At 45.0% G+C, this 26,239-nt stretch overlaps 13 protein-coding genes across 13 annotated transcripts; 8 read left to right on the forward strand and 5 right to left on the reverse strand.

Moving 5' to 3' along the window:
* Positions 1-2,959: 2,959 nt before the first annotated feature.
* On the forward strand, positions 2,960-3,769 carry PEX2 (ubiquitin-protein ligase peroxin 2; the record flags this gene model as incomplete). Its single annotated transcript, XM_022607983.1, has 1 exon — positions 2,960-3,769. One exon carries the CDS (start codon positions 2,960-2,962, stop codon positions 3,767-3,769), a length of 810 nt encoding a protein of 269 aa, XP_022464525.1.
* A 124-nt stretch (positions 3,770-3,893) lies between these two features.
* ALD4 (aldehyde dehydrogenase (NADP(+)) ALD4) lies at positions 3,894-5,663 on the reverse strand (the record flags this gene model as incomplete). Its single annotated transcript, XM_022607984.1, has 1 exon — positions 3,894-5,663. The coding sequence occupies one exon, from the start codon at positions 5,661-5,663 to the stop codon at positions 3,894-3,896; it is 1,770 nt and encodes a 589-aa protein (XP_022464526.1).
* A 337-nt stretch (positions 5,664-6,000) lies between these two features.
* Positions 6,001-8,235, reverse strand: NUD1 (Nud1p; the record flags this gene model as incomplete). Its single annotated transcript, XM_022607986.1, has 1 exon — positions 6,001-8,235. One exon carries the CDS (start codon positions 8,233-8,235, stop codon positions 6,001-6,003), a length of 2,235 nt encoding a protein of 744 aa, XP_022464527.1.
* A 518-nt stretch (positions 8,236-8,753) lies between these two features.
* Positions 8,754-10,640, forward strand: NDD1 (Ndd1p; the record flags this gene model as incomplete). The annotated part of the gene is made up of 1 exon (XM_022607987.1): positions 8,754-10,640. The coding sequence occupies one exon, from the start codon at positions 8,754-8,756 to the stop codon at positions 10,638-10,640; it is 1,887 nt and encodes a 628-aa protein (XP_022464528.1).
* Positions 10,641-11,348: 708 nt separating this feature from the next.
* Positions 11,349-14,093, forward strand: GPB1 (Gpb1p; the record flags this gene model as incomplete). Its single annotated transcript, XM_022607988.1, has 1 exon — positions 11,349-14,093. The coding sequence occupies one exon, from the start codon at positions 11,349-11,351 to the stop codon at positions 14,091-14,093; it is 2,745 nt and encodes a 914-aa protein (XP_022464529.1).
* Positions 14,094-14,704: 611 nt separating this feature from the next.
* MRS6 (GTPase-activating protein MRS6) lies at positions 14,705-16,543 on the forward strand (the record flags this gene model as incomplete). Its single annotated transcript, XM_022607989.1, has 1 exon — positions 14,705-16,543. The coding sequence occupies one exon, from the start codon at positions 14,705-14,707 to the stop codon at positions 16,541-16,543; it is 1,839 nt and encodes a 612-aa protein (XP_022464530.1).
* A 751-nt stretch (positions 16,544-17,294) lies between these two features.
* RPS12 (40S ribosomal protein eS12) lies at positions 17,295-17,726 on the forward strand (the record flags this gene model as incomplete). Its single annotated transcript, XM_022607990.1, has 1 exon — positions 17,295-17,726. One exon carries the CDS (start codon positions 17,295-17,297, stop codon positions 17,724-17,726), a length of 432 nt encoding a protein of 143 aa, XP_022464531.1.
* Positions 17,727-17,894: 168 nt separating this feature from the next.
* RAD17 (Rad17p) lies at positions 17,895-19,067 on the reverse strand (the record flags this gene model as incomplete). The annotated part of the gene is made up of 1 exon (XM_022607991.1): positions 17,895-19,067. The coding sequence occupies one exon, from the start codon at positions 19,065-19,067 to the stop codon at positions 17,895-17,897; it is 1,173 nt and encodes a 390-aa protein (XP_022464532.1).
* Positions 19,068-19,248: 181 nt separating this feature from the next.
* On the forward strand, positions 19,249-19,755 carry PEX22 (ubiquitin-protein transferase activating protein PEX22; the record flags this gene model as incomplete). Its single annotated transcript, XM_022607992.1, has 1 exon — positions 19,249-19,755. One exon carries the CDS (start codon positions 19,249-19,251, stop codon positions 19,753-19,755), a length of 507 nt encoding a protein of 168 aa, XP_022464533.1.
* Positions 19,756-19,884: 129 nt separating this feature from the next.
* SCP1 (Scp1p) lies at positions 19,885-20,490 on the reverse strand (the record flags this gene model as incomplete). Its single annotated transcript, XM_022607993.1, has 1 exon — positions 19,885-20,490. The coding sequence occupies one exon, from the start codon at positions 20,488-20,490 to the stop codon at positions 19,885-19,887; it is 606 nt and encodes a 201-aa protein (XP_022464534.1).
* Positions 20,491-20,670: 180 nt separating this feature from the next.
* Positions 20,671-23,517, forward strand: PIP2 (oleate-activated transcription factor PIP2; the record flags this gene model as incomplete). The annotated part of the gene is made up of 1 exon (XM_022607994.1): positions 20,671-23,517. The coding sequence occupies one exon, from the start codon at positions 20,671-20,673 to the stop codon at positions 23,515-23,517; it is 2,847 nt and encodes a 948-aa protein (XP_022464535.1).
* A 52-nt stretch (positions 23,518-23,569) lies between these two features.
* AIM2 lies at positions 23,570-24,322 on the reverse strand (the record flags this gene model as incomplete). Its single annotated transcript, XM_022607995.1, has 1 exon — positions 23,570-24,322. One exon carries the CDS (start codon positions 24,320-24,322, stop codon positions 23,570-23,572), a length of 753 nt encoding a protein of 250 aa, XP_022464536.1.
* Positions 24,323-25,322: 1,000 nt separating this feature from the next.
* PRE10 (proteasome core particle subunit alpha 7) lies at positions 25,323-26,162 on the forward strand (the record flags this gene model as incomplete). The annotated part of the gene is made up of 1 exon (XM_022607997.1): positions 25,323-26,162. One exon carries the CDS (start codon positions 25,323-25,325, stop codon positions 26,160-26,162), a length of 840 nt encoding a protein of 279 aa, XP_022464537.1.
* Positions 26,163-26,239: the final 77 nt, after the last annotated feature.

Here is a 26,239-nt window from a genome sequence, read left to right on the forward strand (position 1 = left end):
AACTGAGCTCTGCTGTACTACTAATGTTGACTGACGGGGACAATATACTGAATATGTAATCTGGGCAGTTACATGAATCAATAAACAAATTACCATAGACATTCAAATCATTATTGAGTTTATAGCAACCGCCCGTCAGCGTTAAACTAGCGCCTTTCTCAATCGTGACGGTACCGCTGAATACACGATCTCCGCTCAACGTAGTGTTATCAGTCACAATCATCCCATTGCTTACTGCCTGGGCGAGGACTGTGTATAACTGAGAGGCAATTGCCAGCAGCACTATACTGCAGTTTCCGAGCATCTTGAAGGTATGGTCCGTTGGTATTTCAACATGCGATGGAGAACGAAATGTACCATTTTTCCCTGTTTATATTAGAATTGGGAAAGCATATACCACTCCATCCGCACTATCTCGTCCCATGGAACATACCATTTATTAAACTCTCCGGAACCAGCAACCCTGCGTCTTTTCCCTGTAGGAAAATACACGACTGGACAGGGAAATAGCACTCCTCTACCGTAAGTTAGCTTATTCTCGTCTGTCCCCAAAGGGAATCTAGTCCCATTCTGGAAATATACAGCACTTTTTGGTTTCATGTCAGAGAAACGGCGGTGGACTTCAAAGGACCCCGAAGGAACAGTAGATGTGGCAGGAGTTGCCCCGAAACTGTCTCGAATGCTACGTAGTTAGCTGAACATTTTGGAGGTTCTCACTTAGTTCTATCTCTCTAAGGGGAGGCACTCTACAACGACATCGGCCATGCTGGATAACCAGCTATTGGATCTCTCCCTATCTAATTCTTTTTTTCCCCGGTGTGTATTGTTGAATCACCCCTCAAGTCTGGTTCGTTGCATTACTTGACAAACCATGGGTCCAGATCTCTAAGACCCCCGGAAGTGGAAAGAGGAGGATTGGGGGTTGTCTCGCGATAACGCTCTTTCGGGAAAGGAAACACGGTACTGGAAAATACTCTTCCCTGGATAGTACTTTTTTCCCGTTTTGTTGCTGTTACGGGCAGTATAGATGACTTCTCAAAATCTTTGATATAGCGTGATCTAGAATATGCATGTTGGCAGCAGGTATATATGGTTGCAGTACACCTTAGGGGGTTCTATCCCAAAATGCAGAGAGTTTTCCTTCAGTTATATCCTATTTCTGTATCCTGTCTTCGAGAGACATATGCTGTGTCATCTGTCCTATAGATTATCTATCTGTGTCCGGTGCTAAATCGTTTAATGATTCCGCCAATTAATACTATGCGTTCGCGTTATATTCAGTCCAAAATTGGTGCTTTGTCCAGTTATCATTCCGATGTAACTTTTGAGCACTCGGTTTGGAGAAATCACTATGCGACAACATTGTTTACCCAGGAGCACATCCTGGCCTTAGCGGAAATTCTACTCATCCAATAAACTACTGCGGAACAAAAATCTTGTTACTGGTCTCACACGTCTGGTCCTTTACAAGAAAGATCACTTTCTGTTGAGTGCAATATCTATTAGCACGCCGGAGCAAAGTAAATGACCAGTATAAAGGGGTAATTGTCGGTTAGGCAGCACATGTCTAAGGTTGGAAACTAGAAAGTACGAGAGACTGTTCTTCGACTCAATGCCCGCATGTAAATGAATTGATCTCTGTATAACTCCAAAAATAAATTCTCACAAAAAGGCAACTCCGAGTGGCTGAATATTCAAGAATGATGAGCTTCACTGAAAAAAGGCGCTTATAATGTGTTTCAGAAAGCAAGTGTACCTGCGAAACAACCAAGTAAACATGACGATCAAACAACAGGGAAATGTGGCGTAGCTCATTCATTGTTGCGGTGAATATCCATCAGTCGATTAAAGGACTATGGAGTGATAGGGCATCGCACAATATTAATTTATGCCCATAGAAGATAGTAAAAGTTTACAGTATTTTGTTTATTTTGTATGTGGTGCGCCCAACAGACACAAGCTGTGACTCTCGTGCACTTCGAATGTGCGCCAATTTTTATAACGATATTACTGCGCGTCTCCTCCTCTCTTTGATAATGTAAGCCGACACTTCTACGAAAGATGAGTCTCATTGGCAATGTTTCCTTCATTTGAATGTAAAAGGTGAGATAAATATAACAGTAAAATGTTATCTTATATAACGCGCTTGAAGTATCAGATTCGATATTGTGCAGGTAGTTGAGAGTGAAAGGATATCTTTTTACAACCATAGCAAGTCATAAATTGTATAGGATCAGGACCTATTTTCGACTTCAGCATTGCACAACTACTGAATCCGGTGTCTTTAGGTCTCATTAACGGAAATAAGCCAACGTTTGCAAAAACTTAATGACGTTTTGAACCCACATTAACAAAATATAAGACAGACAACAAATATGAAATTATCGCTTTATGGTACGAATGCAAACCCATTCATTGGGTACTCTTCTTCCGTGAAAAAAATATGACCCTTTATCGAACATCTAAGCAGCAGGTAAATCAGCTAAATTCCATGAATCATTTCCTGCACATAAACAACCTCTCAAGTTGATGTATCAGAAACTGAACAGGATATGTTTTCCAGTACACACCCACACAGCTGGCGATGCGTATAATATGTTTTCTCTTTTCTGCAGTCAAAAAGTACCACAATTCGATTAAAATACAGCTACCCGAGCTTCTTCCAATTGAAGAGAGCTATTCTGAAAAGATGTGTAATTTAATGAAAGTGATATAAACTCATTACATATACCAGTAGTTTCATTCGTGTGATCGCCCAAATGAAAGCCTGTTGCGGACTGTTTCATTGCTTGTAAGTTGTTCGTCCGGCACCTGTAGTCAGACAACAATTTCCACTTTATGCTTCATTCTTTCTAATAAAAAAAACCTGAGACTCCGCAGAAATATTTCCACATGAAGGGAGGACACCTATCGCAACAAGAGCGAAGAATCGAAGTGTTTTGGGAGCTTTGTGTAAGACATGCTCCGAGTGGCCCATTTAGACTCGAATGCACTAGATAATGAACTAGGGGCATTCTTTTGGGCCAATTTCAAGGCTCTTTTGCCCTTGGTCAACGGCGAATACGTGGAAGAATGGAAGTTAGCTTTGGACACCCTCGTGTTTCTGTTTGCAACGAAGTACAGCAGGATATTCCGGTGCTCTACGACATATGGGTCTCGGCTAAGTAACTTGTCGTTCAAATGCGGCAGAATAGCACTATTCGTTGTCACAGTTTTTCAGTCGTACCTATCTAAGAAACTTTCGCATCGTATCTTCAACAGAGACTCTGGAAGAAATGTGAAGTTTTATAGAGTGATGCTGGCTCTATACAATGTGTTTGACGCGTGTAACTTCTGTCATTTCCTTTCTAATTGGGGAAATGAATACGGTGAAAACAAAGTATACTACACGCTTTTACAAAGGCTGCTCGATGTAAGGCCTGCCCGAATACGTGGAGAACAATCTTATTACCAAAGCATGATATATTCTGGGTTGGAATATCAGAACAGGCAATTACTTTGGAACTCAGTGCTGGAACTACTGAACATAACAGTGCTCCCAAGAGCTATCTCGAGGCTTACGTCGAAGCGAAGAGGGAAACCGGTTCTGGAACGCGAAACAGACATCGAACACTGCCACCTATGTGGTGAGTTCCCTACTATGCCATATAGAATATTCTGTTGTGAGCGCCTCTACTGTTATGTTTGTTTCCTGAAAGTACTTGAGTTGCGCGAATGCCAAAATTGCCATAATAAACAGGAAATTAAGGGCATGCCGTACTACGGTTGATGAAGCCCATACGTGTGGTTTTATTTGTTATTGTTATAATGACAATCTACATAGAATTTAGATGAGAAAAGAATATTTAGGACAGTCTGATCGACATGAAACGGTTAGCATAACTAACAAAACTTCACTCCAGCTTGACACGGACAGCTTTGCATTGTGTGTAGTTCGTCAAAGCCTCTGCACCCATCTCTCTACCTAGACCCGAAGCGTTGAAACCACCGAATGGCACTTGGTGGTGGAAGTCGTTGTATGTGTTGACCCAGATTGTACCAGCGTTGATTCTATCCGCTAGCTTAATGGCATTGTTAATGTTGGTGGTGTGGATACCAGCTGCCAGCCCGTATTCGGAATCGTTTGCCATGCTGACAACCTCATCTAAAGTCTTGAACTTGGAGATGGTGACGACAGGTCCGAAAATCTCCTCCTTGACGACTTGCATGTTCTCTCTGACGTTACCGAAGACTGTTGGTTGGACGAAGAACCCTTTGTCACCGACTCTAGAACCACCGGTGATTAAAGTGGCACCTTCTTGCTTACCAATTTCAATGTACTTCAAAATTTTGTCTAGTTGCATTTGAGAGGTTTGAGCACCTTGGAATGTATTTTCATCGAATGGGTCACCGACTTTCAAAGATTCGATGGCAGTTTTCAATGCGTCGACAAAAGTGTCATAAAATTTCTCCTCGACGTAAACTCTCGACCCTGCACAACAAACCTCACCAGAGTTGAAGAAGATACCTGTAATGACGTTTTGTACGGCAGTCTTGATGTTAGCGTCTGCAAAAACGATGTTTGGAGACTTACCACCTAGTTCCAAAGTAACTTTCTTCAAAGACTTTGCCGCGGCCTGGTAGATGTGGATCCCCGTGGCAGTAGACCCTGTGAATGCAATTTTCTTAACCTTTGGGTGAGTGGCAATGGCCTCACCGACAATCTTACCAAACCCTGAGACGATGTTAACGACACCAGGAGGGATACCAGCTTCCGGGATATATTTAGCCGCGTACAGGGCAGATAGGGGAGTGGACTCTGCGGTCTTCAAGACAACGGTATTACCGGTAACCAAAGCTGGGGCGATCTTCCACGCCCACATCAAAAGAGGGAAGTTCCAAGGGATAATCTGACCACAGACACCTAGAGGTTGTCTCTTTGTGTACGAGAAGTGGGTGTCGCCGGTGTCGATGAGTCTACCGTCCACTTTATCAGCGTACCCTGCGGTCGACTTGAAGTAGTTGATGACCAAGTCGACGTCGCCACGAGCACTGCTGATAGCTTTACCGTTATCTAGAGATTCGATGGACGCAATGACCTCTTTGTCCTTCTCGATGAGTTCGGCCAGCTTGTAAAGCGCCTGGCCTCTCTTGCAGGGGTCAATGGTGGCCCAGGACCCGTTATCAAACGCCTTCTGCGCGTGGTTGATGGCCAATTCGACATCATCCTCTCTACCTTCGTATACGTGGCAGATCTCCTCCTCCGTGGACGGGTTGATGACCTCGAAGGTCTTGTGCTGCAACGAGGGCACAAACTTGTTGTTTATGAACAACCCGGTAGGTTGTTCGTACTCCAACCCATTAGGCAACTTGATTGGAACAGACAATGGGAGATGCGAGAACGCCCGCAAATGCAGTCTTGAAACCACAGCAGAACGTCCCAGTAAAACAGCAGACCTAGAAAACATTGGGCTTTTTTTTGTGATCTTTCTGCTGTCAATGTTGTGAAGAGAAGGGGGGACAAGTGAAGAAACAAAACTCGACTTTGTAACCATCGAGGAAACCTCATCTCCCTTTTTATATGCGACACAAACTTGAAGATGGAGGGAGACCACCACACATAACACAAAAATATGTATTGCGTAAGCAGCTGTTTCCCCCACTTTCAGTGTTGGAGTAAGCATCCCATCCCCTAAAAATTGGCGGCAGAGAGACGGCGGGGGGCGGCGAGAAAAAAGCAATCGAAAGAGGCATCTCCGCTTTGGGCGGCGGGACGTGTCCCAAAGCGGAAAACAGTCGAGGCGCCGATGGGGCCGGACACAATGCCTCCTCCTTTTGGAGGGTGTTCCGAGATGCGGGCCGGGTCTGTCGTTTTGTACGGGGCGGAGGGGGCGGACGGAGCGGGGAGCGCTGTCCCGGGGAAAGTGGAGAGGGGGGTCAAAATGTGGTCAAAATGTGGTCAAAACGGGGCCAGAGGGCCAGAGGGCCAAACTGGAATCTCCGCTCTTTTTTTCTGTGCTGTTACAGCTCTATACTGTGAAGGCTTGGCACGGCCATTTGTAACAACTGGGCCAGATCTTGGGCATCTTTTTTTGAGCGGATCAGTCGCTGGTTACCCCGCAACTTTATGGTGCTCAGATTTATGAAGGGGATGAACTGGATTAGGTTGTGCCAGCTGTGTAGGTCGTTGTGTGAGAGGTCCAGAGACACAAGGGAGGTCAGTAACATATCCATGCCACCTTGGATTCCGTTCCCGTAGTCGACTTCTGTGGGTAACAAGTCTAGATCTGGGATCCCACTCAACGTTAAAGTCCTCAAATTGTGCGGTACGTGAGACCAGGGTGGTAAATGTTTCCCGGAACCGTTCTTAATCTTCAAGTGTAAAAGAGTCCTTGGCAATAATCTGTAGGTGATACTTTGCAGTAGAGGTACACAATCCACCGTGAATAACTCCAACAGGGGCAGCACTACAGAGTGGTGATCTGATGGCGGTATCTCCACGTCTTGTAACTGGCAGTCGTTGTCGCATAGTCGTAACTCCCTAAGATACGTTAACTCACCACAGAAAGTCACTTCGCGGATCGAATTACCTTCTAAATTCAAAGTCGCTAAATTGGGCAATTGGGAAAGATTACGAACAGCAGTGATGTGATTATTACTCAGATCTAAATGCCTGACAGATCTCCAACCTGTGGGGAAAAAATTGTCACTGTCGTCGTCGTTTGAAACAAGCTCTTGGAAATCGATTATACCACTTAGATTGTTGCCACGCAGGGATACACTCTCAATTGAATTGTCGTTGCCTAATCCATGTAATGAGTCAATGGAATTGAAGGAAAGATCCACTTTTTTCAAACAACGCATCTCGTAGTTTAAAAAACTTAACCCGCCAGTGATCAAATTGTGAGAAAGATTTAAACTTTCCACCGTGTTGTCACTGTGGAACGATATGAACGCGGATTTCAACTTGTTGAAACTTAAGTCAATGTACTTGGTACGGATAAACCTCTCATTGAGACTCTCTAATATGTTGTTACTCACGTCCAACAAAACAACATTGGGGAACAAGTGAGTGATACCGACTATACTTTTGATATTTCTGCCAGAGGCGTTTAAAGACCGTGCCTGAGACCAGACACCCACTTTGATATCTGTCAACGTTGAGATAAGTTCCTGTTTGTTTTGTTCAAACTCGGTCATGTTAATATCATCTATATGGGTCACGTTACCCATGTCACCATCATGATAACTTTCTCTCTTCCCCAATGGCTCCCTCTTGAACAGTGGCTGCGTCTTCAGTTCAGGTTTCGCAATTGGAGTATCATCAAACTGGTTCTGACTGTGACTCGAGCCTCCTGACTCAAACATTCCGAGCGGACTCGAAGTGGCACTTTCATTTAGAGGAGGTTCTGTCGATGCGGTGATATTTTCGCTAAAATCATCGACTGTTCCATGACCTGTAGACATATGGGAGTGTGTCGTCTGTGAATCGTCGTTGCTCGTCGATATATCCTGTATGTTGTTATTATTGTTAGGAACCCATGCGCCGACATTATTTTTAAAGTTTAAACCTATACTACTTGGTGTAATCAATTGCATTTTCTCAATATTTGTTTTGTCTCTAAGGACACGTTGATCAGATCTCTGTCTGAAAAGTGGTTGCCTCTTCTCTTTGGGAGCCGTGTCTTCCTCCCTGAGGTCGAAAAATTGCATCGATTGTTTTTGCTTTATTAAGTTGTCAAAGACTTGGTGTGCATCTGAAATTGGATTATCAAAGGACGAGTCTGTATCTTTGGCCACTTGATTTAGATGGCTACTGGAACTTTTCGCCTTATCGGACTGTCTTTTGAAAGTGTTTTGTAAATCCCCTGACAAATCGTACCCCATATCCTTAATGATAAGATCAGCGTGCCGGTCCACCTGTTCCCCCTTTTGTTCTCTTTTGGGAGGCAAATAGTTCATGTACTGTGCTGGCTCTTTGGATCCAACGGTGGTCTTATTTGTAGATTTCGTCCTCTTTTGAACGGTCCCGAAATCCATCAAGTGGTCCGTACGACTGTCCGTCGACGAGGAAGTGTCGTCGTTAACATCTTTACCCTCATCGTACACTTTGGACGTGAAGTTGGAATCGTTGAAACTCTGGTTTTTCTTGTAATCCCTTATTAGAGCTACATTCTCTTCAGAGGGCCTGCTGCTGTCGATAAGCAAACCGCTCAATCCCTTGGATAGATGGTCTACCGTGTCCGTGCTATCCATCTACACTCTGTGTACGTTGTACTGATTGGAGAACCACAAACAATGTGCAGAAACAGTCTCTACGTGTGTGGGACCCTTTGTGTACAAACTGCACAATTCGTCACCCAATACAATCCTATACAAGCTCGAGAACCCGCGCACACAAAAATGTAAACAAACCGCTGAGATTCAAATTTTAGGAAAAAAAAAAAAAACCAAAAACCAAAACCAAAACCGTTACCCGAAAGTCGCGAAATGCTGAACATCAAACCTAAACCAGAATGCTAGTGCCGCACGCTGTTTTAGTCTTAGGATCACGTGATTTGTTTTTTTTGATTTTTTTTCGTTCCTTCTTTGCCCCGTTTGTTTGTTTGTTTGTTGTTATATTTTTTTCGTTCCTATTTGTTTATTTTGAAACGTTGAAGCATTGCTACAGGTACTCACTTTTTAGTACATGCGTTTGACCAGAGGAGCAGATACTGTAACGTCTGTTTTACTTGGTTCCCGGTTTGGTTTTTTGACGAGCAGCAGCGGGTAATATGGCGAAGAATAAAGGCAATAGCAACAGCAGCCGGGCTGAGATGTTCGGTCAAAGCAGTGTCTCCCAGCAACAACAAGAGCAACAGCAGCAGCAGCAGCAAGTGCCCTCTTCAAGACCAGCTTCAGCAATGGATACCGCGGAATTGGCAGATATGGATACTGACACAAACTTTTTCAAGGTGTTGACAGATAATCTGAAGTACGTGTTTACTAGCCCTGTTCCAAACACACAGACTTTGACTAGCAACTTCCCAACTCCTTACTCATCGAATCATTTGGATCCTATGGGTCAGAGATCCGGCGGGAACGGTATGCGGAACCCAGATTCTTCCTTTATTGACAAGACGTTGAACTCGCAGTTCTATAATAATAGCGGTAGCAACACAAGTACTACTTTGCAAGATATTAACGTGCAACCTTCTTCTGCACTTCATTTCCCCAATCTGAAACAGCAGCCGCAGAGAAACGTACAACATACACATCAAACAGCACCAACATCAAACAGCAATTATACAGGTGGTCACAACAATTCTACGGCTAATAATACCACGACTACTACCACTACTAATGCTAATAACAACAACAACAACAACAATAATAATAATAATATTCCTAATGATTTTCTACTAGCGTCACCAGAGCAAATGAGAGAGTTTCTGTATGATTCGCCAGCCGTGGGGCTCAACTTGTTCCATAACACACCTGCAAAGACTCCACTGCGTTTTATCACAGATTTCAATGGGGAGAACATTCAAAATTCTGAAAACTCAAATTCTAATCTTTTGTACTTGTTCAACTCAGTGAATGGGATCTCAAATGAGGGGCTTACAATGGACAATGCTGGTACAACGGGTAACAATACGGGCAATTCGACCCGAACACCGCTTCGGAAGATTGATGTAAACCTGATGTTCAATCAAGTAAATAATTCCCTATCGCCGTCTAAGAGACAGACATTGTCTTTGACGCCCTACGGTAGGAGGATACTGAACGATATCGGCACGCCGTACGCTCGGAGTGGAATGTCCTCGAATAGTGCCCTCGTCGATTTCCAAAAGGCTAGAAAGGACACGTCACCGACTTTTGACAGGTCACCAGATTTAGTCCGTTTGGCAAAGAAAGCGATGGTTTCCACGCCGCAAGTTGGATCGAAAGGGGAGCCACAGAAATCAAAGAAACGAACTTTGAATCAGATTCCTAAATTGCAGAAAAAACCTAGGGCAAGGAACCTCAAGAACTCGATAGCACCAAATGACGAGAACGTGGATATTATAGGCGGTATGGACTCCGGTGACGAAAACGGCGTCCCATGTGGATCATCCCCCACTACGATCCAGTTACATTCTTCTGTAACCAAATCGTTGCCTAAACTGAATCGTTCAGTACAAGTTCCAACGATGACCAGAAACATGTCACTTATAGACGAAAATTTGATGGACCTGAGGACAAGAATCACGTTATCGCCAACGCCGAAGTCCAATGTCAAAAAATTGGTGAACCCTAGTCTGAATCTGTTCCCAGTTCCCGATTTGCCCAAAATGGGCTCCTTCAAAAGTGACCTCTCTGCTACCCATGAACCAGTTGTAAAGCAAGTTCCCAACACGTCATCTTCGTCGTCTGGGCCCAGCTTGCCGCGGTCTCTTTCCGATGCCACATCAACGCTGGCGTTACAACCTACGGGAGGCTCAAACTCAGGACCGTCTAAGAAGAAGAAGATTGTGAAAAAAAAGAAGTGCAAAAACAAGAACAAGAACAAGGAACCCAAGTTCCAGATTTTCGTATCCTCTGTGCATAAATTCAACGATCCAAATTCTACTCTCCCGATGAGCCAGATGAAAGGCGCAGAGAGGATGCGAAATACGATCAACGTCGATAAGAAAAAATGAACAGATTATGGCAAGTTATTAAGCACTCATATCCACTGTATCTCTCGTTTTGTTACTGTGGTACATACATTTCCTCTCCCTAGAAGGAAGAAAGAAGAACGAACTCCACTCATTATACATACACAAGTATTTTTTTACTCGGTCGACATTCACGGTAATATATACAGATAAATACAACACAACAGTAATACATTAATTTCATGCATAATTCATTGCCTCAGCGTTTAAAAGCGGCAAACACTACTACCTGTGTTTCCAATCCTGACCCACCAGATCTGTCGAACTTTACAGATCTCTATTTTCCTTCAGTTTCCTATCGGTTTGTTTTCATTCCCCTGAGAAGTTCCCTTTGTGCGACGGTCAATCTGTGTACATATTCCTCCTTTACATTCTCCTCCTAACTCTTACGTCTTCCTCTGCCCTTTAAAGAAGTAAACTGCACGAGTTGGAGAGCTTCCCAAATCCTCTCTTATCATCCCCCCCTCAATTGCGTTTTTGTTCTTTTTGGACACATTTTCCAGGAAAGAAACACAATTTTAAAGGAAACTCCATAGCAAAGTGCTGTTGTCTTGGATTGTTCTGTTTTCCTGGGTGTGACCCAGTCCAGCAACTCTCAGTCAGGGTGCAGCAATAATATTAATAATAGCAGCAATTGTAGTGCACCACTTATTTGAATAAGCGTGGGCATTTTCGTACAGTCTACAGTAAATGTTTGGGAAAGATAAAGAAACCGAATCTCCGGATGAGTGTCCCGTCATTGGGGAGTACAATAATGATTACACGCCGTTGAGTTACCTGACCAGCACAGTATCGTTACTGGCCACTGTCTCGGATAAATATCCGTCTGCACAGGTTAAGAAGGCAAACGAGTCTCATCTGTTGAAGTACTACAATTTCAAAAGACCCATAACGTATGGGGCGAATGCGGTAAACCGCCACGGCAGCGTTGTAAGTGAATCGGAACAGTCCAATTCAAGCAACATGCTACCGTCAGATATATACAACTCTGAGGTGATGATGAATCTTTTTTTGAACTGTGCAGAGAACAGAATCGATCCGTACCAGCTAAAGAAAACTTTGAAGATCCAAAGCCGTAGAGACAAGCAACGTTACAACTTGGAAAACGATATATGGAATACCGCCCAGAGGGATGACACGGTACCGGGCAGAAGTTCCGTTGGAACGCCTTTCGAGGAGGAATCGGATGAGACGTATTTCAAAAGCAGCACTTGTGATTTGGTTGATGACATTGATCCGTTCAATCCAGCCAGTGACGACCAGGTTGAAGCAAGTGAGTCGAAGCTTGCTATTTCTGGGATGAGCTTTTCCAATGCATTTCGCAAATACTACAAAAGATTACTCACAGTAAACCTACAGGATTTCGATATATTAAAGAGACACAACATGTGGGTACCCACTATACGGAACGACTGTAAGGACCTGCTTGTTGGGGACTACGTGGATAGTGGTGATATATATGATGAGAAAACATGTCCCCTTTTCATTAGAGGTCTGGACTATATTCCTAGCGTCTACGATATTTTCTCCGGCTGCTCAACAATCCGGTCTGTCATATCAGAGTACAAGTTTCCTGCATTGACGTATCATTGTGCAATCGAGTTAAACAGACACATTTTCATGATTGGCGGTTTGATCCCTTGCTACCGTTTCGACAACGAGGCGCCTGATCTGAGCAACTTCTACGTCGATGGAATCAAGAACTTACCTCCTCCGTTGCTCGCAGAGGTCATTAACAATCCAGCCATGGTGAACAATCCTCACTTATACGTGATATCCTTGGCCTCTTCGCGTTTGTCCCGGCCTCGACTTACGGGCCACGTGCCGCCACCTATAATGTGTATGGTAGCATCACAACTAAACGATCGCTACATTCTCTTCTACGGTGGATTTGAGATCAAGACAGAGACCAAAATTGACAAACAGGGGAAATGTTACTTGAAGAAAAGGGCATTTCTAAACAATACCGTGTATATTTTGGACACCATAGCATTCAAGTTTGTAAAAGCTGAGATTAACGGCCAGTCTTACGATCATTTGAGGTATCCAACATTTTCTCCGCGGTTCGGTCACTTGCAATTATCTGCAACGTTGGTTGAAGGTGATTCCAACTCGATAAACACACTTTCCGAAAGAGCACGCTCTGATTCTCAAAGGTCAGGGGCGACTGTTTTAGGATCATCTTCTGAAAGGGATACGCCGTCACCGCCCTTGACTGCAAGCATGGAACCTGGGTTGCAAGCTCGTAAAATGTCGCCGATTCCACCGCTGCGACTGTCGAGTAACGGTAATTTCCACATGGTTCATAACATCATCATTTTTGGGGGGTATCGCCAGACAGGTGACGACAAGTACGAAGCTATGAATGACATGTGGAAGCTGGAAGTTAAGATCACAGCGAGGGGCAAACGGTCATATTTAGCGTTTGCGGATACCATCACTGCTTTAAAGATCCCGATCGTGAACAAAGACGGCAAATGGCCTAACAAGAGAGCCTTTTTCGCATACTCTCTTCCGGACGTATCTTTAGTGGACAAATCATCACTGGAGAGCGACCTGCTCCAAAATTTACAAGAGAATTTCAGGGTGGAAGTGAAGGATGAGGAAACCCCCCGTCAAAGCGGGTCTTTGGCGGGTACTTTGAGAAAACATAAACCGCGTACAATGTCACAGAACTCTTTGAAGAAAGCCGGTACGATCTTTGAATACGAACCTTTGGTACAGCCGCAAAGCTCTGAATTATCACCCTTGGGCCCATTGCGCAGGTGGACTAGCAACGGTAAGTACGCGAATTTTGAGCGTAAGGGTCGCACCATTGTGATACACGGTGGCTCTGATAACACGAAATTATACGGTGATATGTGGTGGTTTGACCTTGATTCTCTTGTCTGGTCTAAGATCCAGACGTACGTGGTTGCAAACGGTGAGGAGGAGGTATTTGGCAAACGGGCACCAACGAACATGAGCTTGGTAGGCCATTCTATGACCAATATCGGTTGTATGGCGGTCCTTGCCGGTGGCTTGAGTGCTGTGGATGTCAAAGAGATATACAGCCAGCCGAATGACACTCAAGCGGACTTAATCCCGGGTGGCGCTCAGTCTATGGAGACAAGCCCCAGTGTGGAGAACGAGGGAGACGAGTGCAACGACACACTCGCCAACGGCATGATCAATATCATCGATCTGAGCAAGCAGTGTATACGGTCGACCACCTCAGAGCTCGAGGAGCGGAAGCCAATAGGGGAACTGATCATCCGGCCAGACCCCACTGGAAAGTCCCGCGTTGTCGTGAGTGTGGCAGGTGCTGCGTTGGAATCCGACGGCACGGTATTTCTCGTCGGCGGTGTGGCGATCCGGCGTGAAAACCTGAAGAAAACGTATCTACGTGGCGCCCTACTAGAGTTCGTGTTGCCAAGTGTTACTCTCGCGTCATAGCGGAATTCTTTGCAAATACCGCCGCTTCGAACATTTTCGGAGATGGTTCCTAACTTCAAGCACCGAATGCGGTAAGATGGAAAATTTTTCATTATCTTCTTACACACCAAAAATATAGAGAGAAAAAATTTTTCTCTTTTTTTCAGTGTGAAGTTTTATCTTTTTTTTGTTGTTGTATACAAGTGTTACTCACACTTGTCTGGGGCGTCGTTTACCTACGTGACGGTTTGTGTTGTTATCCGTCTGTGAGTAGTTTGAACCACATAACGGGAGACAATAAACTATCACTCAAAGTGTACTCTGCACCGCGGTATTCAAGTTGGTTTTGGAGGTAATAATATTAATAAAAAAGGTAAAGAAAAGACCGCGAGAAATAAGCAACAATATTTTTGAGAAGCAACTAACTTTACTTCATTGACCTGTCCACAGCTATTTTCCACATTGTTAAAAGTAATTAGATAAACCATAATTGCATAGCTGGGAAAAGAACTTGTAATAAGTGCAAGGAAAGATCAAGGTTTTTTAGGGGAAAATCTTACTTAGGTGCATTAGAGAAACCTATAGTAATAAAGTAATAGTACACACGGATTGTTTGTTGTTTAAGAGAAAGTATGTTAAGTCCCGAACGTCGTCCCTCCGTGGCAGAAAGAAGGCCGTCGCTGTACATGTATCAGCAACCTAATTCGATAACTGTCCCGCATCTGGCTGGTATTGAGGACCCGTTGCCTGAAACTACCCCGGAAAAAGTGGATGTTTTGATTGTGGGGACCGGGATAGTGGAGAGTATGCTTGCCGCTGCATTAGCCTGGCAGGGATCCTCTGTTCTACACATTGACTCTAACGATTATTACGGTGACACCTCGGCGACAATGACTGTAGATCAAGTGAAAAGGTGGGTAGAGAGAATACACCAGGGACTTGTGCCTTGCTACTCTGACGCCAAATTATACGTTTCGAATAGCATTCACCCAAATGGAAAATATATTTCAAAAGATTTTGGTATTGACCTTTCACCAAAAATTTTATTCTCCAAATCGGACTTGCTATCTATCCTAGTGAAGTCAAGGGTTTATCAATATTTGGAATTCCAATCGCTATCTACTTTCCACACCTATGAAAACGATTCCTTTGAGAAATTAACGAATACAAAGCAAGAGATATTTACAGACCAGAACTTGCCCCTAATGACCAAACGCAACATAATGAAGTTCATCAAATTCGTGCTCGAATGGGAAGCACACCCTGAAATATGGGAACCTTACGCTGATAGAACACTGATGGAGCTTCTTGTCGAGAAGTTCAAACTTGAAAAGCCACAAGTTTTCGAGTTAATGTTTTCTATCGGGTTATGTTACAATATCGATGCCAAAATCCCAGGATCTCTACAAAGAATTCGTCGGTATCTGAGTAGTTACGACGTGTACGGTCCATTCCCAGTGATGTATTCTAAATATGGGGGCGCGGGTGAGATATCACAAGGTTTTTGTAGATCGGCTGCGGTTGCTGGGGCTACGTATAAATTGAATGAAAGGTTGCTGTCGTTCGATCCGAACACTAAAGTTGCTACTTTCCAAGATGGGTCGAAAGTTTCCGTTGAAGAAAAAGTTGTTATTTCCCCCACGCAGGCATCGGAATATAGTAAAAACGTTCCGGCGCAAAAATACGAAGTTCATAGACTGACGTGTGTCGTGGAAAAGGACTGTACGGAATGGTTTGCCGAGGGTGAATCGGCAGCTGTTATTGTTTTCCCACCGCAGTCATTGAAATCTGGGAACAAACAAGTGGTGCAAGCGTTTATTTTAGGGTCGAACTCGGAATGTTGTCCAAGGGGGACCTCGATATGGTATCTAAGCAGTACTGAGCAGGGGCCTCGTGCAGAAATGGACTTGGATGCCGCGCTAGAAGCAATGGAAATGAGTATTCTGAGGGAATCGGATCAAGATATTGCTGCTGACGACGACCTTGTTCAAATGGCTGCTGACGGGCATGCGGCCGTGATCAACTCAGTGAAACTGGGTAAGTCATTCAAGGAATACATTTCAAGAGAAAAAGTTCAATTTCTTTTCAAGCTTTACTACACACAATACACTGCTACTCCAGCATTTGATGTAGTTAATCCTACGTTTTTCGATACGGGGGCACAAATTAGTGGTAAATTGATACCTGGGGCTAGCGATAACGGTTGCCTTTACACTGCAATGCCATCGAGTGAAATATCATACGATGAAGTAGTCTCAGCTGCAAAAGTGCTCTATGAAAAGATAGTCGGTAGCGATGATGATTTCTTCGATATTGACTTTGAGGATGAGGATGAAGTGGCAAACAACGAGCAAAGCAAACTCTCGTATGAAAATGCCATTGAAGATGATGACGATGACGTTGGCGGTGCAGACAGGGATATTGAAATGCAAGACGAGACAAGTGAATTTGTTGGAGAGATGGAACTATGACGCAATGAATATTTAGACGGTACTTGTCCTCTGTGGCACGGCTGTCACGACAGTGAGAAATGAATCTTGGCGAAATTGCACGAGATTTCTGACCACATATACGTGGCTTCAGGAAAGCTTCAAGACGTGGGGCAGCGGAAACGAAAGGGAAAGTTTAGGATTAGAAGGGTTCATAAATACATGACACTTTGCTCTTCATTTTGGAACAGGGTCTAGGGAGTTCCAGATGGTTTTGTATTTCTCCATATTTGGGAAACGAGAACAACCTGTAACTGTCAATTCATATTTCATAAAATCAATAAAGTAGACACGCATGTAAGAGTCTGTTTACTATTATTAACGTATATATGTAACACTACTTCGTGACCGGGGTATGAGAAGAAGCACAGTACATTTTGTTCAATTACTGTTTAAATCACCCGTGCACCACCAGAAAGTTTTATACACTGAAAAATAAATAGTTTTTTAAAGTATCTATTTCACATAATTTCCCTTTTAGGAAGATACGCAAAAAAATGACAATTTCCGCATTGAGTTCATCGCCATTTTTTTCACTCTGTGAAAAAGTTGATACAAAGCACAGCAAAAAGTTGCACTCATTGCTAAGAGCATCTGTAACCTTTCCGATGATTTAAGTTACGCTTTTTCCTCTTCTTTACTTGCAAGATCCCCACTGAGCAGTCTTTGTATATTTCTTACTGTCGAAGAAGTCACTCTAGCCTAAGTCCCCTATACTAAACATCATAAAATAATGTCTGACGTTGAAGAAGTTGTTGAGATCCAAGAAGAAGAAGTTGTCGAGCAAACCGCTGAAGTTACCATCGAGGATGCTTTGAAGGTTGTTCTAAGAACCGCCTTGATTCACGACGGTTTGGCCAGAGGTTTGAGAGAGTCTACTAAGGCCTTGACCAAGGGTGAAGCCCAATTGGTCGTCCTGGTCTCCTCTGTCACCGAAGACAACATCATCAAACTTGTTGAAGGTTTGGCTAACGACCCAGAAAACAAGGTTCCCTTGATCAAGGTTGCTGACGCCAAGCAATTGGGTGAATGGGCCGGTTTGGGTAAGATCGACCGTGAAGGTAACGCCAGAAAGGTCGTTGGTGCCTCCGTTGTCGTTGTCAAGAAGTGGGGTGCTGAAACTGACGAGCGTGCCATGATTTTGGAACACTTCTCCCAACAGTAGATGAACTAGCATTCTGAAGTTTTCTATCTCTTTTTTTTCTGTTAGTGTTGTATAACCATACATATAATTAATCAAAAGAAATATAGGATATTTTGTTGTTCTCTTATATGGGATGAGATGCAAGGATTATATATGCGATAGAGATAATTTAGACTAATGCGCGAGCGGTCAAAAAAAGAGAGGCACACTGTTCGTTATATGTAGTTCCTCATCGGTATCGGATTCCGAGTGAGTTTCTGCGTTATGGTTAGGAGCAAAGGGTTTGTCTTCCATGGTTGTCCTACTGCTGATATAATTGATTTCTCGGTTCTTTTTGGTATTGGTAGTTTCCATCAGCAACTCTATGTCTTGCTGCGCTAAGCTGTCAAGCGCCTCCTTTGCAAACATGCAAATCTCGATGACAATTCCAGGGTAATCTCTCGGGAGTTGTGGCTGCTTCACTGTAGTGTTGTTTGTTGCTGGGTCGTTTCTTGGTTTGGAGACAAGAACGTCCTCTGTTTGGCTAAGTATATTGACACTCAGAACTTGTTGAGCATCCATTCTGAATAGCACTTTAGACGCGATCTTTACACTGAGCCGTATTTTGTCAATCGAATTGAAATCGAAAAAGCCAACCACTGGTGTGTCGTAGAGTAACGTTGTCGAATCACCCTTGTAAATCTCCAATTTCTCTATTATTGATCTATTGTTCGGTAGTATAATCTTTGAGAATCCAAGGTCTGATTTTGCGATTATGGCAAACACACTCTCGTGGCCCGTCTCAGAGGTCTTGGCGTAAAGGTAACATTGCTTGCAACCTATTTCTTTCAACTCTTTCAACGCATTGTACAATGTGTCACCCTTGATTATACATTCGAAGACGATTTCGTCCTTGGCCAGTTGTAGTCCGTTAACGTTGCTATCAAAGTCGTTGAACAATAAGGTGGAGTATTCGACTCTCTCCTCTATAAAGGAATCCTCGAAGATTAAAATGAAGGGTGATCCGTGCCCGTCATAAGTCAGTGTACACTCGACGATGTCATCTACGTTTTTACTCATGATATTGACACTGTCAAGAAGATGATTGATCTTCACACATAGTTTCATACAGGACTGCAAGTCCCCATCGGCATCTACTCGCTCATCCCCGAATTCCTCCTCATCAGGGTATTGATACGACGTAAACAACTCCTTCGACAGCAGCAATTGTATCTTGATGACGTGGTTATTCTCTCTGACAAACGACAGCCCATCTCTGTCGATGTAAATCAGGACGTCATCCTTCAATCCAAACGGTGTCAAGCAGTTCAGCGCCGTGGTAAAGTGTTCCAGGTGCACAGTAGAGGCAACAAACGTGCCCATGATTCACCGTTGGGACCCAATTCTGTGCGAGGAGCAATGCGTCCCGCCATGTTTAATAAAAGGATTCCATCCGCCTTTCATATATAAATTTGATCATGATATTTTGGCATTGAATGTGTCAAAGAGCGAAGCAGCAGCATGGACTTGATTCGAGGTGAATTGGCAGCTTTCCTAGACCCGAATGGCCCCTCCACGATCTCAGAGGAAGCGAGCGCTCAACTGTACCGGTGCTCTTGTGGCCGCTGTTGGACTTGGAGTAACATGCTGGTACCTTTGGAAGAATTACACAGGTGAGGCAGAAGGGGAGCAGAGACTCTCGAGAGAAGAAGCAGCAGAATCGAAATGTGTTGTGGTGACGCCCAGTGTCTGTGATGTTCAGAATATGGTCCATTGGGAGATGCTCATAAATTCAGACCAAGAGGATATTGTGTTCTTGGTGGCACCAGGGTGTCACGATAGGTTCTCATCGGAGGTTCTTAGTTTAGTGGATGAACAGTTCAAGTACAAAGCTATAAATTGCGAGACTGTTGATGGAATATGGTACTGTGTGAAATCGCTGATGAAGCAACAACTGTACGTTATTCCAAGCGAAGTCTCTAACGGTATCCCCAATGACATTGCAAGGTACGTTCAGGATATTGGACAATGGCGCACCAGAGAGGATATACTAGTGGCCTTCCCCGTGTAATGGGAGGCCCTCCCCCCCCCCCCCCTACCTACTATATATATACACCAGAGACGATGATGATGCTTTTATATCTAATAGAGACTATATTTTACCTGCAATGAAGTTACCGCAACTACCTACCAGCGACACTTATACGATATCCCTTTTGTGTCCAAACACGACGTTCTCAGAACCTTGTGACGCACCGCCCATATACCCGTATTCGTGGGTACTCCACTGTGCGTCTCGCAAATGGTCTGGTTTCCGTTTCACCTTCGGTGGTATTCTTTTCTCCACGAGTTGCGGACCAAGCACTGGAAACCGTTCAGGATGCTTCTTGTTTGCGTATCTGGATAGAGATTTGAGAGCCTGGTACACGGACGCCGCGTCCTTTTTCTCGAACAAGTCCACGGTTTGGAACAGTTCATCCTGTGGAACACCGTACCGCGACGCAAACACCAAGAATTGCGATATCTGTTCCATCTGCACAAACGGCATTGGTGACTCCTTCCACTTGATTAGTGGGTATGTCGTGGTTTCATGCTCTGCTAAAATGTTGGCAATGCGACACAACACCGTGCCGTCCTTCAACTTTTCCAAAAGATCACTCCCCTCTTTGTAACCGTCTTCCTGTAAGACATCTACGAACACCCAATGGCCGATTGCATCTATATCCTCCGGTGAGAACTTCCCGCTTCTTAACACTTGCAAATCGTGGTCCAAGGACGTCACCTCAGGTACTTCTGTATCGTTCATCTTCCAATACAAGTCTTGTACTTCTTTCTTCTTTTGCATATGTTAAGTCGTTTGTAATATATTAACATTTGTATTAGAAATATCAAATTTCGCCAAGGGCCTTAAAATGAATCTTGTATCTTATGTTGCAGTTGCAGGAGTTAGAAGAGCTTGAATTGAGTGCAAACTGGGCCCAGTTCAATGACGGATCGTGCAGTGACGGGACCGGATGTTGTTGTCAAGGCTCCCTCTCAAAAACGGAAGAGGAACAGACTTTCTTACGTTTGCAAGGCTTGCAGGACTGCTAAGGCAAAATGCGACAAAGAGAAACCGCAGTGCGGCAGATGCTATAAGCTTGGGGTCGAGTGTGTGTACGATACAATCATACAGACGGGCCCGAAGTACTCGACTAAGGAGACCAAGATACGCATTCTAGAGAACGAGTTGGACTACTGGCAGAAGAAGACCAAAGAGTTATTCAAAGAACAAGAGGATTCCATTCTGAAAAGATCCAAAAACGTGCAGAAGGGGCCACAGGAGTCTGTTGCCGGGAGTAATCGGTTGGCTTGGCTAGAACCCGTCTTGATGGCGGCGCCGACAGACCGTTCGTCACTCGCTGCAGATCCATTTTTCCAACTCCATGTGAACGTTTGTAACACGAATCCAAGGCTAATTATGTCCCGGGTGATGAAACGGGAGGTCAATCCTCTGTCGGAGAACTACCTGATCATTAACGATACTTTTTTTGCCGCGCTGCTGGTGTCCCTTTTTATGAACTTGAGCAGTAAAAGGGAATGCAATTCGGGAAATATCATTATATCTGCGCTGACGGCCGACTTGTCAATATCTAGGACGCACTCGGATGTGACGCAGAGTGTTACGAGGTTGAAGAACGTAACGTTACAACAAAGCGACCCGAAGGACACAGCTAAGATCAATGAATTTTTCGACCGGCTGTTCCAGATAACGGACCCAAATTCTAACGTGAAAATGAAGACGTTGATGGAGTCCCTGAAAAGCACCACGGAAAATGCGTACTTAGAGGATCACTGCACAAATGACTACTCTGATCTGCTAAAGAGCTTTATCAAGAGTTTTGAGACTTTATTACCGCCAATGAACATTATAGAGGATTACAAGAACCATTTTTACGAGAGTATCTACGCGATGCTGCCGTTCTTAGAGATTGACATGTTTGAGGAGGTCATTAGCGGGATAATACGACGGGACCCCAAAGATAGTAGCAAAATCTCCATTTCGTTGGGTCAAACGGAACTGCGGAACAAAATCGAAAACCTGTGTCTGCTGGCATGCATCTTGAAAGTTTCGTACATGTCTCTCAGTATGACCGAGATGAGTAGCTTTCCAGACGGGCCACCCCCCTTTGACCCTCAAATTTTGCAAGAGCACCCTATCAGTAGCGATCTGATTACACTGGTGCTGCGATGCATTTCGAGTGAGAATTGGGGGGCATGTCCGAATGAAAACATCATCTCGAATCTTTTGTACGTGTGGGCCTTTTTCGTGTTTTCCCCCGATGAGGGTGATTTTTTCGTTGATGCTCCCACAGATATCCTGGGGGACACCGTAATTATGTTATCAACTGCAGTTGGCCTACATCGAGATCCCTCAGACTATACTTCTCTGCGACAGTACTTGGACAAAAGATTGTTGAACCACAGGCGGCTTCTGTGGCTATCTGTGATATCCATGTCTGTGTTTGAGTCTGTGTTGAAGGGTCGTAGAATATACTCGAACCGGTTATTGGACACGTTTATTGACATAAATTCGGGGGACGCATTTGCCGATTACATGGACAGGGTAGAAAGAGATCTCCCTGAGAATTGTAAGACAAGGATGTTTCTGTTGAATTTGCACGAGATGGTGTACCGTAGGACATATTTGGCGCTGCTACACCAGGATTTGAACGACCTGACGATGACATACAGTTCTTCGATCCCGCTTTGGAAGATCGAAAATGCAATGAGCAAAATTGACGATTTCAACAGGGAGAATATGGCGTCTAAAGCTGTGAGCCTGTCTGAATTGGGCGAGTCCCCCGAGGATATGTTGAACCAGATGTTTATTATCACGACGCGGCCGACTTTGTTGTTCATTGGTAAGATAATTAGCGATGTGTTGGAGTTGCGTACTACGTATGCGTTGATGCTACATTTTGAGCAAAAATGTCACAGGGACGGCACGTCACACCTGAAGTACTACTTCCGATATTTCAAGCTGACTGTGAAGAATGCGATCAAATTAGCTCACATGTACGAGCAGTACTACCACCCAGAGGACCCGAAGGATGCGTTGAGTCCGATGACGCGGTACTACCTATCCAAGTTTTTCCAGATGTCGATATCTTCTGCGATGTTCACGTTACTTGTGTTGAGTATGCGGACTGAATTGACGGAACACTTGTTCCAACGGGACCCCTCGATGGCGGATGAAGTGTGTGATATCATAGAGACGATCACGCAGTTGAAGAAAGTGAATCACGTCTTGCAAGTGGTTCTTACACGGATATACCATTTGGGCACAGAGAATTTGCGATACTCTTACTTTTCGATCTTCAAGATGTTTGCGATGTACGACTTGATCTTGCAACGGATCAACAGTGGGCAACTGTGGTCTGGATTGTTCCGCGAGATTAACGGTACGGAGATAGACCCGCGGATCAGTAAGTTTCTGAGCATGTCGTTCAATGTCGAGTGGAACCTGGGCAGTGCGCACGGTGTGAAGTTAATTGACGCGCTAAAGTCGCGGAACCATTGTATTGGGATCCCCGTGGGGGACTTAATCGATTTTATACAGGAGTTGGAGTCTATGCCCGAGTATATGGAGATGGCGCGACACGTGGAGCTCTCCGTGGACGGGTTGTTCCCGATGGACCCCTCGAACTCGCTTTCCCCGCAGGACGTTTCTGGCACGTTGGGGGGGACACCACCAACTGGTGGAGAGGCGAACCTTTCGAGGAACTTGACGAGTACATTTGGTAATTTGGATATCTTCAACTACGACTTCTTCTTCCATAACGATGAGTAGCGAGCGCACTTGTACTTTAAATAGCTAAAATGTTTAAGTATGGAGGTTTTTACTACTTGAAGAAATGATTGAACCAATGGATTTGGTCCAAGAGTGCCTTTTCCTTTGCGTACTTGACCCTTCGGTCCGAGACGTCACCTCTTGCGGCGAATCCGTGTTGAGTACCTGCGAACAAATCCAATTGGTACATAGCACCAATCTCGTTCAATTTCTCCTCACTTGAGTGTCTAAGTTCCGGAGTAAAGATCTGGTCTGTTTCTGCAGCGGACACTAGCAAAGGTCTGTGCGCACCGATCGCTGCCAACTCCTCCAACGAGACGAACGATGGGTGTGCAATTGCGCCCACGGTGGCCCCCGCTTTATGAGCTGGGTCTAACAATTGTACAGCAAATTTAGCACCGAAACAGTACCCAACTACACCAATCTGAGCCCCAGGGTTACACTCTGCATGTAATTGTTCCATGAACCCGTTAACGATGGGTTCTGTGATATCTGGAGTGTGTCCCTGTAACCATTTCGGGAAATCGACGTTCCCTGACAAGTCAGTAATCTCATCACCTTTCAAGATATCGGGAACGAGGACACGAGCACAAGCACCTTTAGCCAATTGGTCAGCGATAAGTTTGACGTTGTTGAGTTTATTCCCGTAGACGTCCGTGAGCACTACAATGACTCTATTGGGTTGTTGGGTGTCGCCCTGCGCGACGTACGTGTCCAACCCGTACACTCTTTGGAACGAGCCTTTTGGTTCACCCTCGTGGTAGAACCCCTTGAAGCAGCACTTCCCAGGTGGATTAGAAGCCATGGGTGCGGTGTGTGTTCGCCTGGCCACTGACTACAAATGGCGCAGGGGCATACCCATAGACCTCTCTCTATATATACGATACGATACGGGACAATAAACGCGCGGGTACCCGGGAGCATAGCCGTGTGGCTCTACTGAGACGTCTGGTATAGGGGCAGTCCGGGGCTGCGACCGCTGCAAGTGTTCAACGGACGGGCGGTGCTATTCAATCGCAGAGTTGCGATCTGGGTGAGTCTGCTGGGCGTGTGTCTGCTGTGGGCGTGTACTGTGTAAAGCGAATGAGTCTCCCGTGTCTCCCGTGTTCCGCGGAACTGCAGAAGCACGTGGTGCGGTAGACCTGGTGCGTGGGACTGGGTCCCGCAAATGGAGACAGTTTTGTGTTACCCGCATGCGTGCTTCTCGCGTAGCACTATTATCTGTATACCTTTTGTACAGACCTTGCATTTCAAGTGCTACAGCAGTGCTGTCAATCGTAGATTATGGCTATCGCTGGCTTTTACTTAAAAAGAGCGAGGTAGGAGAGACTCTAATGGGCGGTTATACATAATCTTTTTATATGTTAATTAGTTGAGAAAAGCAGGTTTTCTGCCGAGGTGCAACTGCAGAGGTTGATAACGTGAATCGAGTTATGATCGGCCGAGTCGGGGCGACCCTGTTGTTATAGCATCTTCAGCACGTACTTAGCACTATCCTGTCACGTGCATTTCCGCAGTCACGTGATATACAGTTGCAAATTTCAATCCCGCGCCAGGTCTAATTTGGAGAGCAGTCACGTGATTTTGAAAATCAGTCACGTGATTTTAAAGTCTGCATGTGACAACAAAAACCACGTGACAAAACAAAACGTGACCACCACAGCAGCGTTACCCGACCCACAAACCGTTTAAGTTTTGCCACTGTTTCCCGCTTCCCTCTTCAAAAGATCCAATTGAGTAGTAGGAGTAGTAGTGGTAGTGGTGATACACCGGATTGATCCAGTGCGCAGACTCATCACGCATACATGACTTCCGTAGGGACAGGGTACGATCTTTCCAACAGTGTCTTTTCCCCCGATGGGAGGAATTTCCAAGTCGAGTACGCTGCAAAAGCGGTAGAGAACGGTGCCACCTCCGTTGGGTTACTATGCGAGGATGGTGTTGTTCTCGCTGTTGAGAAACTCGTTGCGTCGAAGTTGCTCGTCAAGGCTTCCCCCCAGAACAAAGGGTCCGGTGCCAACACGAAGATTCAAACCGTAGGGAGACACATTGGGTGTGCTTGCAGTGGGCTTGTACCCGATGGGAGACACCTGGTCAACAGGGCTCGGGAGGAGTCCCAACAGTTTAAACAGCTGTACAAGAGAGATATCCCGCCGGTGGCGCTGGCGGACCGTATGGGCCAGTACGTGCAGGCTCACACTCTGTACAACAGTGTAAGACCCTTTGGTGTTGCGGCTATATTTGGTGGTGTCGACCCAGAGACAGCTGAGCCACATTTGTACATGTTGGAACCAAGTGGTGTCTATTGGGGGTACAGGGGGGCCGCTACGGGGAAAGGTAGACAATCCGCAAAGGCAGAATTGGAGAAATTGATCTCGTCAAGGGACGACAACAGTCCCATAACAACACTAGAGGCAGTGAAGGAACTCGCTCGTATTATTTACATCGCCCATGAGGATAACAAGGAGAAAGAGTTCGAAGTAGAGATCAGTTGGTGCTCGAGGGAACACACCCAGGGGAAACACACGCTCGTCCAGGGAACCATGCTCGAAGAGGCCCTCGAGTACGCCAAGAGTAAAACTTCAAACGCTCAGGATGATTCTGACGATAGTGACGCCGATAGCGACGACGCCATGCAGGATTGAGTACCCTCCCTCGCGCCCTCATCACAACGTACGTATCCCATCAAGTAAGTAATATTTTAAAACTAACGGAAAATTTT

The sequence above is a fragment of the Huiozyma naganishii genome, chromosome 5 (genome assembly GCF_000348985.1).
Source record: "Huiozyma naganishii CBS 8797 chromosome 5, complete genome".
NCBI classification, from domain to species: domain Eukaryota; kingdom Fungi; phylum Ascomycota; class Saccharomycetes; order Saccharomycetales; family Saccharomycetaceae; genus Huiozyma; species Huiozyma naganishii.